General features: G+C 60.9%; 2 protein-coding genes across 2 annotated transcripts in view; one reads left to right on the top strand and one right to left on the bottom strand.

Moving 5' to 3' along the window:
- Positions 1-115: 115 nt before the first annotated feature.
- LOC119877001 (translation initiation factor IF-2-like) lies at positions 116-1,455 on the bottom strand. The gene is made up of 2 exons (XM_038557628.1): positions 909-1,455; positions 116-609 (listed from the first exon to the last, which is right to left on the bottom strand). The coding sequence occupies exons 1-2, from the start codon at positions 1,453-1,455 to the stop codon at positions 116-118; spliced, it is 1,041 nt and encodes a 346-aa protein (XP_038413556.1).
- Positions 1,454-15,154, top strand: part of LOC100855618 (bone morphogenetic protein 8B) — a 31,869-nt gene continuing 18,168 nt past the window's right edge. Inside the window, exons 1-3 of the mRNA XM_038557815.1 lie at positions 1,454-1,787; positions 13,985-14,174; positions 14,600-14,748. Coding sequence (XP_038413743.1) covers positions 1,454-1,787; positions 13,985-14,174; positions 14,600-14,748 — 673 coding nt within the window. The remainder of the gene's footprint in view (positions 1,788-13,984; positions 14,175-14,599; positions 14,749-15,154) is intronic.

Below are 15,154 nucleotides of genomic sequence, written 5' to 3'. Positions count from 1 at the left end.
AGTCGCTGTTCCCTCTGCCTGGAGCACTCTTCTCCCCCTGCCTGCCCTTTGCTGTCACCCCGGGCCCTTCAGCCTTCCTTCAGCGCAGTCGAGGGGTCACTTCCTCCCACGTGAGTTAGCGCAGCGAGGGAGCGCCCCGGAAGAGCAGAGCGTGCAGAGGGGGCTGAGGCGACGGGGGCTTCCGTGCAGAGCTGCTCTCGCGAGCCGCCAGGGCCCTGACCACGGGGCGAGCAAAGCCCGTCCCAGGCGCTCTGCAGGGCGCGTCTCCCACGCCCGCTGGATCGGCCCTGGGGCCCGCAGGGCGCGGGCACAGCGCGGGGTGTGGGGCGCCCGCCTGGGGCACCGGCCGGGAGCACGGGGAGCCAGGAGGGGGCGCGCGGGGAGCAGAGGCTGAGCAGGGGTCGCGCAAGGAGAAGCGCCCACCGCGCGTGCAAGGCGACGGCGGGGAGGGCCCGGGTGCCAGCGAGGAGGTGCGGAGGCGGCCGCGGGCAGAGGAAGCGCCGCACCTCCGGGCGCGGCGGGCACCTGCGGGGCCCTGTACCTCCGCACCCGCCCGAGGCGTTTCGGGTCCCCAGCGACGGTCTGCGCACCGGGCGGGGCTGCGGGTCCCTGCGCGGGCGGGGCGGGGCGGGGCGGGGCGGAGACTCCGGGTCCCCGGGGGGCCCCCGGGCCGGGACCTCGCGCTCGCCCGACGGCGCCACCAGCGGCCGGAGAGGAGCCCAGCGCGGCGCAGACGCCCCGACGGCGGGCAGGGGCCCCTCGCCCCCTCGGCCCTCGGCCCCTCGCCCCGCTCGGCCCCTCGCCCCCTCGCCCCGCTCGGCCCCTCGGCCCCTCGGCCCCTCGCCCCCTCGCCCCCTCGGCCCCTCGGCCCCTCGGCCCCTCGCCCCCTCGCCCCCTCGGCCCCTCGCCCCCTCGGCCCCTCGCCCCCTCGCCCGGGCGGAGCAGCAGCCTCCCGGCGTCGCGGCCTCGGCCCCGCCCCCGCCCCCGCCCCGCGCCCCCATTGGTCGGGGCCGGAGGGGGCGGGGCCGGGGCGGGGCCGAGGCGGCGCGCGGGCCCCACGGGCGGCGGGGGCGGGGCGCGCGGCGCAGACGGCGGGTCCCGCTGCGGAGGCGCCGCTCGGTCCGCGCCGCTCGGCCCCGACGGGCGCTCGCCGCCGCCTCCGCCGCCGCCCCCGCCCCCGCCGCCCCGCGGGCCTCGGCGGAGCCTTTGCCGGCGCGGCGGCCGCACGCGCGTGGGCCCCGGGGGAGCGCTCGCCTGCCGCGGGGCGGCGGCCCCGGCAGGTGCGGCGCGGGGGGCGCGCGGGGACAGCGCCGCGGCCGCCCGCCAGCCCCCCCCGCGGCGCCGGCCCCGCGCTCGCCCGCCGCCCGCCGTCGGGGCGGCCCCGGCTCGGCTCCCGCCCGGCCGCGGGGCGGATGCGCGCCCGCTGAGGCCCGCCCGGCCCGCCCGGCCCGCCATGGCCGCGCGCCCCGGGCCGCTGTGGCTCGTGGGCCTGGCGCTGTGCGCGCTGAGCGGCGGCGGCCCCGGCCCGCGCCCCCCGGCCGGCTGCCCGGCCCGCCGCCTGGGCCCGCGCGAGCGCCGCGACATGCAGCGCGAGATCCTGGCGGTGCTCGGGCTGCCCGGGCGGCCCCGGCCCCGCGCCCCGCCCGCCGCCGCCCGGCTGCCGGCGTCGGCGCCGCTCTTCATGCTGGGCCTGTACCGCGCCATGGCCCGCGACGACCACGAGGACGGCGGCCCCCCCGCGCGGCGCCCGGGCCGCGCCGACCTGGTCATGAGCTTCGTCAACGTGGGTGAGTGCGGCGGCCGGGCCCGGGCGGCGGGGCCGGGGCGGTGCAGGGCTGTGGCCTCGGGCGTGGGCCCCGCGGCGGCGGCGCGACCCGGAGCGCTGGGGCGCGCGTCCGTCCGCCCGCAGCCGCGCAGCCGCCCGGGGTCGGAGTCCTCTCCTGCGGGCGGGCGGCGGGGCCCGCGGGGATGCGGCGCGGCGCGGCGCTAAGGGCGGGGCCGGGCCGGGGCCGGGCCGGGGCCGAAGGTGAGCGCGGGAGGGAGCTGCCCGGGAGCCCGGAGCCCAGACGCCGAGCCGCCCCGGGGCCGGCCGGAGCCCCCGCTCCAGCTCCTGGGGAGGGCGTGGCTGGCGGGCAGCGGGCGGGAAGGGCGACTCGGAGCTCGGCCGTGCGGTCGCCTGGGCCCAGCCCGCAGCCGGCTCGGCGCGCTGCCGTCCAGACCAGTGAGGACCGGCCGGCGGGCCCTCCCGGCTGCCCGCTCGGAGCCCAGCCTGTGCTCCGCACTAGTTCTCTTCAAGCCCCGGGGCCGTTTGTGGGGAGAGGACGCCGACGTCTTGGGTGACTGCACACACGCTCTTGAACCTGCAGCCGCCACCGTCCCCTCTCCGCTCTGCACCTGTCCGCGGCCAGAGAGGGCCGGGGGTCTGGGGGTTCAGGGGTTCAGGGACCCCAGCGCGGCCTGAGGTGGGGACGGACCCTCGCCAAGGCCACCAGCATCCCTTCACCGGCAGCGTCACCCTTAACCCTCCGCACAGCCTGGGAGCAGACGTGCCATCGTGCCCGTCTCCCCGATGAGGACACAGGCTGAGCGAGGCGCGTCACGCCCAGGATAGCGCAGCCTGGCGGTGGCCCAGCCAGGACAGGCGGGCGTGTTGGCCCTACACCCAGCCCTCCAGGCGGTGACATTTCTACTGTCAGGAGGGCAGACTTGCAGGGTGGAGAGAGCTTCCAGGGAGGCTGAGGCAGAGAAACCCAGGGGATGGAGCAGCAGCACGTTTTGTGGGGTCTTCAGCCATTTGCTTCCTCTACTAGGGCAGGCAGAGGGCTCGGCCAAGGGGACCTCTGTCCCCACAGCCCAGAGGGTGGCCGAGGGGGGAGTGAGCAGCAGGAAGTGGCTGCTAACCTCTGCTGAGAGCCGGGTGCCAGGCACAGGACTTGGGTCGGGGGTTCTGAACGCCGCCTTCCTGGTGAAGGGCAGGGTGGGGGCTCAGGACAAAAGAGACCATGTGTGGAACTGAGGCTAGAGCCCTGTCCTCTGGACTAGCTGACCTGCGGCTCAGAACCAAGAGGGTTGTGGGTACTGTCACCCTGACACCGTCCCTAAGGGAAACGTCCACTAGAGTGAGTCACCGCCCGGCCAGTGTCCTGCTTCCTTCCCAGCATCCCCTGGTGAAGGCGTGCACAGCCTCGGTGGGAGCTGTCGTCCGAATCAAGCAGCACCCAGAGCTCACGCAGATCGGCCTCCTCTCCTGCCTCTGCTGGGTGGCCTCCAGCAAGTCCCTTGCCCTCTTGGAGCCCCAGATCCCTCCTTGTGAAATGGGGCTGCTTGAGATCAGTGCGTCCACAGGTTACCGTGTGATTGGTTGATGGATGGGAGGAGCAGAACATCAGCCCTGTCATAGGTGCACCTGCGCCTGGTCCCTGCTGCCCCCCGTCCCTCCCCACTGCTGCCCAGCCTTGGGGGGATGTGCTGGGAATGTCCGAGGCTTCTTATGTGCAACCGAGATGGGTTTTAAAAGCCAACCCAAAGGTGTCTCTACCTATTTTTAGAATACAAACTAGCGCTTGAAGTTCTGTAGCCGGAAAAGTCCACGTTCCATCCATGTGGTAACATGTAAGCTGATGTGCCAGCCCCCTTTTCATGGGCTCCGAGAGGTAAAGTGGCCAGCCCAGGGCCACACAGCACGTCCATGACATCATCCGGGGCTGTGGATTCCAGATGCCGGCTTCTTCCCACGCCGTCTGTGCGTGTTTCATTAAGATCTAGGGCCTCTGACGCTGTGGGACTAACAAGCAGATCTTTGTTCCGTGGAGGCCCAGGCTGTGGGCGGGCCCAGCAGCTGTCAGAAGGGCCTTCTTTATTCTGATGTACTAATTGCACTAGTAGAACTCTTGCAGTTTGAGTGGTTTTACCTGGTAATTACCTAGGCTGTTGGGCTGGGATGGGGGGAGGGGTTAGACACCTGGCAGGATTCTTTCCTTGTTTGGAGGCCCAGGCCCCAGGCCCTTGAACCACCGAGCCTGATGGCAGAGTCACCGTGGTATCGGCGCCCACGCCCGGGCTCCCATACCTGGGCCTCCAGCTCCACCTCTCCTGTGGGCCTCATGTGGCTCCTGAGAAGCCAGACCTGGTGTCTGCCGGGCCCCTGAGCATCCACGGCAGCCTGTGGGACCCAGAGGCCAGGGACCTGTCACAAGCAGATGCTCTAGGAAGCCGCGTCGTGGCTGATGGTGTCTCTCTAGGGAGGCCGGGGCTATGGTCAGAGCTGGGGCCCCTGGCGGCCTGTAAGTCAGTCTCAGACTGTACACCCTTGGCTCCCCTTGGTCAGGACACGGTCATGGGGGCGGATACCCACGTGGAGCAGTCCGGGTCTGTCCTGGGTGTCCTGGGTGCTCAGGGAGAGGAGAGCTCCGAGCTGGGAGGCAGCGCCCAGGTTCTGGTATCACCTGGGCCCATCACTGATTCCTTCCTGTCCCGAGTCACCTCCCTTCCCTCCCTGAGCCTCTGTTTTCTCGTCCAGTCCAGCGATGGTGCCGGAAAACCGGGGGCCTCCCATTGCTGACCCCGTGGCCCTGTTTCGGAGGCAGCTCCTCATGGCACCACCCTGTCCCCTGGGCGGGAGCGTGGGTCTGACTGGAGCATGGCCCAGCCCGCGGGGAGGGAGGAATGAGGCAGGAAGGACCGACTCTGCAAGTCTCTCCTGGTCCTTCTCCACCTGAGGCAGAGGAGCAGCAGCTGCCGTGTTCTAGGTAGAGAAACTGAGGCACAGACAGCCCTCCAGGCAGAGGTCCAGCCAGAGATGCATGGAGCCGTCTTCACTGTTGTCCCGACCCTTCTCTGACCAGACTTATTCCCGAGCCTCAGGCGGCGAGGACGGGGGAGTTGACCTGAGGTGTTGGATTTGGGGGCGGCAGGGCTGAGTGGGAGCGAGGGACCTGGCCCACGTCCTCCTCAGTCCTGTGACCTTGAAGGGGCAATGCTTGGTGTCCACGAGCCCCCGGGTCACTTTCTTTGGTTCTTTAACAACGAATTCTTTCATTTTTATGAATTCACTCAGCAGATAGTCCTGTGGCACCTGCTCCGTGCCAGGCACAGTTTTAGTTCCTGGGATGTGACGGTGCACCTAACAAAGTCCCTGCCCTGGGGGAGCTGGCCTTCTGGGGGGAGCGGATAATAAATACATAAGCCACAAAGATGGTCATCAAGTGGTCTAGACGGTGACACTCCCCATCTGGAAACCAGGAGCAGATGGACAATGGTTGGGGGGGGGGGGGCAGACGGACCTGGGAGGGGGGTTCTGACCTGGACTCAGAATCTGCATCTTGGTGCCACCACCTGCTGCACGTGTGATCTGGGCTTTCCAGTCCACCTGTGGGAGCCTCAGTTCCTTCCTCTGTAACATGCAGGCCCTCGTCGTACCCACCCTGCAGGGCTGTTCAGGGACCACGTGAGATGGCGCCTGTGAGGACCACATGCCCAGAGCCCTCAGGTCTGTCCCTTCATTTGCATCACAGTTTTGGTCACAACTTTGTTTTGAAAAGAGGAGAGTGAGAGGAGTTGGGTGATTTTCCCAAGGCCACCCAGCAGGTGATCGCTGTGTTCTCTGCTCTTCTCCTCTAGAGAAGCTGCCTCTCCACCCAGGGGGAGGCCTGGCCCACCACTAGGTGTGTTAGTGTCGCCCAATTGGACTGTCTTGAATATATGTTGTAAACTGAGAATTCTATTTAAAGAGTCTTCATTGTTTGGTAGTTACAAAAATGCATGCTCAGTTTACCTCGTTCAGACCACATAGAAACATGTGACATGGGTGCCCCTGGGGATCCTCCCGCCCCTCAGCCCATCGCCTTCAGGCAGCCACTTCTGATTCCTGTCACAGTGCATTCATGTCACTTGTCTTTGAGCTTCCTACACCTAGGATCATACAATATGTGCTCTTATATCTAGTCTTTCATTCAACATAATTTTTTTTTTGAGAATCATGTTTGTTATTGTATCTGTAGTTCTTTTTTAAGTGTTTTGTTTGTTTGTTTTAGTAATCTCCACACCCAGTGTGGGGCTTGAATTTCACAACCCTGAGATCCAAGAGTCAGATGCTCTTCTGACTGAGCTGGCCACTGAACAGGCACCCACATAGTTCTTCTTCTTTTTTTTTTTTTTTTAAGATTTTATTTATTCACGAGAGACACAGAGGGAGCGAGAGAGTCAGAGAGACAGGCAGAGGGAGAAACAGGCTCCATGCAGGGAGCCCGATGTGGGACTCGATCCCGGGACTCCAGGATCAGGCCCTGGGCCGAAGGTGGCGCTAAACCGCTGAGCCACCCGGGCTGCCCAGTAGTTCATTTTTTTATAATTGAGTTATGTTGCATTCCACAAGTATGCACATTTATTGGTTTTTATTCATGGACATTTGCATTGTTTCTAGTTAAGGGTTATGAATAACAGGGCCCTGAACATGCACACATATTGTAGCTGTACTAAACCTGCATTTTAATCCTGACTGTGCCACTAGGGAGCTGTGAGATGGTACACAAGAGCTTTTTAAAGTCTTGGAACCTCATTTCCTCCCCTTTAAGACCAGGTGACGGGAATCCCTGGGTGGCTCAACAATTTAGCACCTGCCTTTGGCCTAAGGTGTGATCCTGGAGTCCTGGGATCGAGTCCCACGTCGGGCTCCCGGCATGGGGCGTGCTTCTTCCTCCTCTTGTGTCTCTGCCTCTCTCTTTCTCTCTTTATATCTATCATGAATGAATGAATGAATGAATGAATAAATAAATAAATAAATAAATAAATAAATAAATAAATCTTTAGAAAAAGAAAAAAAGACCAGGTGACTAAGGCCTCACTCCCAGTGTTGTGTGAAACTGGGTGAAATGTCAGTGAGGCTAGCTGCGTGGCAGGTGTGCAGGGCAGATCGGCAAGGTTAAGGGAGGAGGAACACGGCAGGAGGCAGGGGCTGAGAGCAGGGGCAGGAGCCTGGGTGGGCAGGAGTTGGGTGGGCCAGAGCAGGGCTGCCCTCCCTGTCTTTGTGGAGGCCGACCATGGGTGCAGCATCTCCCGGGACCTCCAGTCCTCCCAGGGTCCTGCCTGGAGGAAGGTGGCTTCAGCAGGCATTCTGGGAGGGGGTGGGCATTGACAGGAGAACCTCATTGACAGGTGACCCCCCCCATCCCAATATCGACCCCTAGAGGGAATCTAGGGCCACTCGTTTTACATCATCTTTAAATCTGAGAGAATGTGCCCGCCCCTGCCCACTGAGGGGGGCCCCTCCAGCGGTGAGGCCCGGGGCAAGGAGGTACACCCAGTCCACCTCCTCATGGGAACCCATTCCCCAAGGGAGAGAGGGCTGTGTCACTGTGACCACATCTTTCTGGAAAACTCCCACAGTTCGGTCCTCTCCCCGGGTTTGCACCAGGGAATTGTATCCTTGCTCAGTCTCCTTGGATCTATTTCTGGCCTTGAGAGACTTGATGTGGCCGAGTGTGCGGGTGTTCCCTTTTAATTTGGGGTCTAAAGCCATCTGAGGCCTGGACGGCGATCACGCGTGCGGAGCCATTTATGGAACGGCTTTTGAGAAAGTCAGTAATGAAAAGTGACTAAAAATACGTTAGAAATGCAGCCCTGGCCTCTGGGCAGCACTGAGATTTGTGGGTGGGAGGAAGCGGACCTGGTTCAGATGCAGACCTGGTGGGTGATCAGTTCTGCAGCTCGTCCATGGGCCTGCACCGGCCACGGAGGCCTGGGGGTTGATCCAGGTTGAAGGGGGCCCCTCAGCCCTGTCACTCGCAGGATGAGCCAGACGGACCCACGCCTCTGCTTCTGGGAGCCTGGGGAGCCTGCCCTCTGCCTCGGCAGCCCAGCCGGGCCGGGAACGGGGGCCAGTCCCACAGCAAAGTGGAAACACGGGTGGCCTCTGATGGAGACACACTGTGGCATGGAAGCCATTCCCAGGCCAGCAGGCTGCCCCGTGTCCTGGGGAGCGCGGCAGACACGTCCCCCTCTGGGCCCCCAGGGCACAAGGAGCTCGGGAAGGTCCACTGAGAGCCTCCTGTCTCCGGCCCACGTTGTGCGGTCAGAAGATTCTGTTCTCTTAACAGCCACTACGGGCTAAAATAAGAGGATGACTTTTTGAAGTGTTACTTTTTGGTCAAAAACAAGACAGATTTAGATCATCCAGATACCTTTCAATTTTGTCCAAGTCACAAAAATATCTGAAGCCGTTATTGGTGTTGGGCTGGTGGACTTAGGGTGCGGCATCTGGAGATCTTTCCCGAGTGGCAGGCGCAGATCCTCAGAGGAAGAAAGGCAGGATGTAGTTGGCGGCGTGGTGGTCAAAGACATCTCTGCACACGGCATCCTGACCCGCCTAGAGTCCTAGGATCCTTTATTTCCTGGAGTTTCAGTAATGGAGAAAGTAAACTAACTGCTTCCCCACATGGAACTTTGAGAATAAGGTACCTTTGGGAAACAGTGGTCACATCATCTGTCCCTGATAGTGGGCCCATGCCCTGCCAACCCCAGGTGTCTCGATGGAGCTGGCTGTCAAGAGCCTCTGTTGGCTGCTAAAAACCCCAGGTGGCTTCCAACCCACCTCTCAGGGTCATGGACTACTGTAACATCAACAACTGTTGAGTTTTATCAGATTCTTCCCAGGTCACAGAGCCTCTTTGAATCCCTGGACAGCAGCTTAATCAGAGTCCATTAATATCACTAGGAATAATACTAACGTGTTGTCCAATTTGATAAGCACAGACGTGGACATCACTTCCATATTTCAGCTAATAGAAAAACATCAGATAAACTGAAGTTGAAAGGCATGCCACAAAATAACTGGCCAACACTCTTTAAAAATGTCAATGTTAGGGATCCCTGGGTGGCACAGCAGTTTGGCACCTGCCTTTGGCCCAGGGCGCGCGCGATCCTGGAGACCCGGGATCGAATCCCACGTCGGGCTCCCGGTGCATGGAGCCTGCTTCTCCCTCTGCCTATGTCTCTGCCTCTCTCTCTCTCTCTGTGTGTGACTATCATAAATAAATAAAAATTTTTTAAAAATGTCAATGTTAGAGGGCGGCGCCTGGGTGGCTCAGTCGTTAGGCATCTGACTCTTGATCTCAGCTCAGGTCTTGATGTCAGGGTTGTAAGTTCAAGTCCCACACTGGGCAGGGAGCCTACTTGTAGTAAAATAAATAAATAAAAGTGTCAGTGTCATGAAAGAAAAGGAAAGACCTAGCAATTGTTACAGATCGGAGGAGACACGGGGTGCCTTACAACTAAATGCGATGTGGGACCCTCCCTGGACTGAAGTCAGGAACATTCAAGAAATGAATAGTGGAAAACCTGGCAAAATTCTAGAAATTTAATAGCATTGTATCAATACCAGTTTTGTGGTTTTGAAGTTACTCTATGGTTTGATTATATATGGTATTATCATTAGGGGAGGCTGGGTAACAAGCATAGGGGCACTCTCTGGACTATTCTAGCAAAGAAGAGTTCTGTCTAAATCTAAATCGCCTAAAATTATTTCAAAATAAAGTTAAAAGCACAAAGTGACTCACACGTACCCTCCCTGCATTATCCCCAGTCCCGCCCCTCCCTTGACCTCCTTCATAGCTGCTTCCCCTTGTTTGATACCTGACTTCCCCATGCACCGTAAACTCCATAACGTCCCTGGGGCTGGGGGGCCACTCCGTGTCCTCAGCTGTGTTCTCACCCGTGCCTCCATCATGACCTGCCTACAAGGAGCACTGCATTCAAATGTGTATGAGTAAACAAACTAATTTTCCTGGATGTAACAAGGAAAAATGAATGCTAAAAAAAAAAAAAAATGTTTTTAGAAAGCCTGCTGAGCATATATAATCAGGATCTTTTCCCACGTGCCCAAAGGTGAAATTATGGGAACACCCCCCCGCTCCAGATTACGAATCCTTGGCCCAGATATTGAAGATGGGGGGAATAATTCACTACCGAGAAATCTTCCTCCAGGCATCAGTGGTCCCCCACAGGGCTACCACAGAGGATTCCCGGCAGGACATATCTCAGAAGGCCAGGATCCAGAACATACCAGGCAGGGAGTACCCATTACTCCTTCATCCTGGCCAAATCTACCGCAGGCTGGGAAATGAACTTCCCAGCCCCACAAGTGGTAGCAAAAAAAATTTACTGGGAAAACCCAAGAAATCACATTGTACGGACCTTGGCCTTTCCCATAAATTCCCTCTGCAGACCATCAGCAATAGCGGGGGCGGAGGGTGGGGAGTAGCAACAGGCCACTTCCAACTGGATTTTTATGCTGTTCTTTCAACATCAGATGGTGGAGGTCTGCCCTGATGTGGTAGAAGCAGCCCAGACGGGAGTCAGGACCCCTGGGTTCCATCTCTGTATGTATAGAAAAGGGGAAGGGGACTGTGTGTGACGATCTGTGTCCCTGGGGCTCTGATGTTCTGGAATCTTCAGTGCTTTCGTAAAGGGTCACTATCTGCTTTGTGCCTGAGCCAGAACGGCCTCGGTGGTGATTCTGAAGGGCTACTCTCTGAGCCTGGGCATCTTTGGGAGATTCCAGACCTTGGGGAAGTGCAAGCTCGGCAGGAGGGTGCACCAGGAGGGAAATGCTCCTGTGAAATATGGTAGAAGCATTTCTGGACCAGAACCAAGTACCTACTATGGTAGCAACCATGGCCTTTTGCGGTTCCACTTGACCCTGTATCAAATGGCCATTCTGCAGATGTGGATACTGAGGCCCAGAGGATCAAGTGCCTGGACACAGGGGTCAGGAGGTGAATAGGAGGGAGCTTGAGACCATCCAAATGCCTTTCACTTGAATTAATGTATTTTTATGTTACAGAACCTTCCATTCCATACTCGTATTTGGAAAAAGAAAATTGAAAGTCTCCCTTTTCTCCCCCATGGCTCTCGAGATTCACACATGAAGGAACTCCTGGTACTGGCAGGATGTTGTCACTTTGATACAGGGATGAAGTGAGGAGATCAGGGGCCAGCACCCCTTCCCCACTCCTGTGGAAGTTCCTACCTACTTGATAGCGCCTGCCCCTCCCAAAGCCCTTTCAGGGCCCTTTGTGGAAAGACTGCTAGTATCCCCACTAGATGAAGAGCGTGAAGCCAGGGAAAGTACCTGGTCACCGGTAGGGTCAGAAGCCCCAGCTACAGGCCAGAGCACCTATACTTCTCAACCATCTGATAGTGGGCGAGAGCAGGGGCTGCCCATCCAGCAACTACTGTAGGGGCAAATCCAGATCCTAATAGCCACTGCTCCTCAACACCAGCTTATTCTGGGGCACCTGGGGGGTTCAGTCAGTTAAGTATATTAAGACGCTAGACTTCAGCTCAGGTCATGATCTCAGGGTTGCAAGATCGAGCATGGAGCCTGCTTAGGATGTCCATTCCCTCTGCTCTCCCCACAAAAAAAAAAAAAAAAAAAAAAAAATAGGGCAGCCAGGGTGGCTCAGTGGTTTAGCGCCGCCTTCAGCCCAGGGCCTGACCCTGGAGACCCAGGATCAAGTCCCACGTCGGGCCCCCTACATGGAGCCTGCTTCTCCCTCTCCCTGTGTCTCTGCTGCTCGCTTGCACGTGCACGCTCTCTCTCTCATTAATAAATAAATCTTTTAAAAATAAAAAAATTAAAACTTTTACTAAATGCACAGAAGCAACTGCTAGAAAACTGGGCATATGCACTGTTCCAGCAGAGAGACGGGGCGCTCCCCTTTGGCCAGTTAGTCATGTCCAATGTATTGCTGCATCCCAGCAACTTTATCAGCTTCTGATGAAAGCATGACTTCCTGAGACTGTCCCTCCTCCCAGTGCTCGTCTGGGACAGCCAGGGTGGCAGTCTCCTGGCTGAACTGCTGGCCGGTTCATCAGTTTCACAAACCCACAGGGTGGAAGCTTGGAACTGGGTACCCCAGGCTCCCTTGACCCAGCGCATGTGGGCCCCCGGGTCAGCCAGGGAGGGAGGCCGCAGAGCGCGGTCCCCCTGTGGAGCTGGCAGGCTCAGGGTCGTTCTCTCAGTCCCCAGATCCAGCAGGATGTCAGCGTCGGGCCTGCAGACCGAGCTTGCCCGGGGTTCGGGGACCCGCCTGTCAGCCCCCAGCCCGGGGAGCAGATCCCTGCTGGCTGCTCTGGGAGGAGTCGGGAGGCCGCCCCCCAGCCACCCTCCTTCACTCTCTGTGCCACACCCTGTCACGGCCTATGGCCTCCACCTGTGTCGTCCTACACATCTGGGAGCCTCACAGCCAGGTGACAGAGGTGCTCCGTGTGGACCCTGAGTCCACAAAATGTCACCAAAGCTCTGCAAGTGTGGGTGTGAGCGTGTCTGTAGGGCGGAGGGGACACGTGTGTCCATATTCGTGGCACACGTCCTCGGTGAGGGTCCAGAGCCCTGCCCTCCACACTCTCTGGGCAGGCCCGCGTGGGAGGACCCGGATCCCACCCTGGGTCACACTGCCCCCTGGGCAGCCTGGCTCCCGGGTGGGCACGTGCTGCGCGCCCCCACCCTGTCAGAGGCTGGACGTCCCGTTCCTTCTGCTCCCGGGGCCGGGAGCCCATCTCCTCCTGTCATCGTGTGTGTCACGGTGACACTGGCCCGCCCTGCCCAGCTGCCTGCCTGTCCATCCCTGGACCCGGTCCCCACCGCGAGGCCAGGAAGTGCTCCCACATCCGCCTCCACCACCAGCCTGGTGACTTGTGGTCACTGAGCCCAGTAGCCAGAGAGCGTTTCTAAAAAGACTCACAGACATGTAATTAAAATCTCAGCGTCGGGGCTGGGGAAGGTGCTGGGCGGCTCCCGCCCCTGCCTTCCGGAAACACAGATTTGTGGCCTTTGAAAGTGACAGGAGGCTAAAGTAAGACGCTGCTAAATATACTGTCCTGGGCATTTCCGGGCAGCGGGGACATGTGGGCTTCAGTCGCCCCCCAGCCTCCTGTCCAGACACGCCAGCCCGGCCACCGGGCCCGCCTCGGCCCCCTCCAGCCTGTGCCTCACCTTCCCCTCCTCATCTGTCTTCCGCTCCCCTGCCTCCCAACCCACGTCGTGCCCCTGCTGCCCAGAACCCTGAACCCCACTGGCCAGAGGCACAGCCCGGGCCCCTAGGCCGGAATGCCAGCCCTCGGAGCCAGAGCACAGCCAGGCTCACCGCCCAGCCCCACCGCTGATCTGCGGGCGCCCCCACACCCACACCTGCGCCCACCAGGTCCCCTCTGCCTGGAATACCATCCCGCCACCTGCTCCACCCGACACGACTCTGTCCCGTCCTTCAAGGCCAGGGCAGGTGGCAGCTCCCCTGGGAAGCCTGCTCAGATCCCACCACGTCAGGGGACCGTCCAGCCTCCCCAGGACCTGACCAGGTGTCCCCAGGGGCGGTCGCTCATCCCTTGCTCGTCCTTGCTCCTGCCAAGTCTCCCCCTGGCCCTCCTTCCTCCTCTGCATTCTCCCCAGGCAGGACCTCCATCCTTTGGCCCTTTGCTGTGTCTCAAGGCTGTTGTTTGCCCTGCCTGTGCCGTCTGTGCCTCAGCCCTGTGTTCAGGCTGGCCCTTCCTTCTGCGGTGTCCTCCTCCCGGGACGCTGTGGCCCATGTGCCGTCACCCCACGGGGCCCAGCCCCAGTGTCAGCTGCAAACGCTCCCCTCCCCAGGCTCCCATGCACACACACTGGCCTCAGAAATGCACTCGGTTCTGTGCCTGCTCCTCTTCCCTGAAGAGGGATGTGGCCTCTGTTCATCCTGGGGTCCCAGAGCCAGCGGGGATGGGGCGGGGCCGGCTGGGTTTGGGGTTGGGGTCCAGAGGCGGAGGCTGCTCTTGCGGCACCACTGTGTGTGGGGCCCTGTGCAGAGCCGTCTCAGCCCCAGGAGGCAGGGCCTGGGAGCAGGCCCCCCTGCAGAGGAGGAGGGAGCCGTCCCCACCCAGGCCGCCAGGCCCCCGGTGCCCTCCCGGCTCTGCCCAGAACACAGGTGACCCGCAGCCCTGCTCTGTCTTACAGTGGAGCGTGACCGCACCCTGGGCCACCAGGAGCCCCACTGGAAGGAGTTCCACTTTGACCTGACCCAGATCCCGGAGGGGGAGGCAGTCACGGCCGCTGAGTTCCGGATTTACAAGCTGGCCAGCACCCACCTGCTCAACAGGACTCTGCACGTCAGCACGTTCGAGGTGGTCAGGGAGCAGTCCAACAGGTGCCTACCCTGCACCCGCCTCCCGATGAGCCTCTGTGGGTGTGTCTGGCCTGGCCGTGGAGGGGACGTTCCCCAGAGGACGGAGGGGAGCTTCCCGGGGGACACACCCTCAGAGACAGAAGGACACGTGGCCGGAGGCCTCGCGTCACCACGGGGAGAGGCCCAGCATTGGTCCTGCTGCAAATCCCTCCACTGCTGTCCTGGCTGTGGGACCGTGGGCTGGTCACTCAGCTCCTGAGCCTCAGTTTCCACGTCCCTACTGGGCACAGCAACACCTTCCCACAGTAGATACGGTGAGATGAGGCAGGCGAGGGGCCCAGCCCGAGCCAGGCAGGGTCGGTGCCCCACGAGTGGGCCCCAGGGTGGGGGCTGGAAACAAAAGCAGCTGTGCCGGCCCTCAGTTAATTGTTTTTTCGTGTCCACAGGGAGTCTGACTTGTTCTTTTTGGATCTTCAGACGCTCCGAGCTGGGGACGAGGGCTGGCTGGTGTTGGACGTGACAGCAGCCAGTGGCCGCTGGTTGTTGGGCCGGAACAAGGACCTGGGGCTCCGCCTCTATGTGGAAACGGAAGATGGTAAGGCTCAGGCCCGGGCAGCAGACCTCCTCCTGGGGGCTCCTCCGACGCTGCTGGCGGGAGGCGGCTGCGGCCCCTACCCCCCGCATCTGGCCCCAGAGGCCTGGCCCTTCTCAGCCCGGTGGCTGGGTGATAATCCCCTACCCCCTCTGGGGCCTCAGCGGGGCACAGAGGGTGAGGTTCCCACAGCGGAGGCCCCCACCACCACGGTCTCCCTCCTCTCCTTTTGCAGAACCATTTGAGTTGCTAAGAGAGAGTCCATGTTGTCCCTACCACGAGCGGCGTGAGCAGTGGGGAGTGTCCGTAGCGGCAGGGCCTCAGGGAAGGGATCACACCCTCAGACTCGGATCAGAGGGGCCTGGCTTTAAGTCCCAGCGCTGCAGCGCTCTCCCCCGGTGACCTCGGC

Source organism: Canis lupus, chromosome 15 (assembly GCF_011100685.1).
Source record: "Canis lupus familiaris isolate Mischka breed German Shepherd chromosome 15, alternate assembly UU_Cfam_GSD_1.0, whole genome shotgun sequence".
Taxonomy (NCBI): Eukaryota; Metazoa; Chordata; class Mammalia; order Carnivora; family Canidae; genus Canis; species Canis lupus.
Note: the sequence above shows the minus strand (reverse complement) of the source record. Positions and strands in the feature narration are given on the sequence as shown.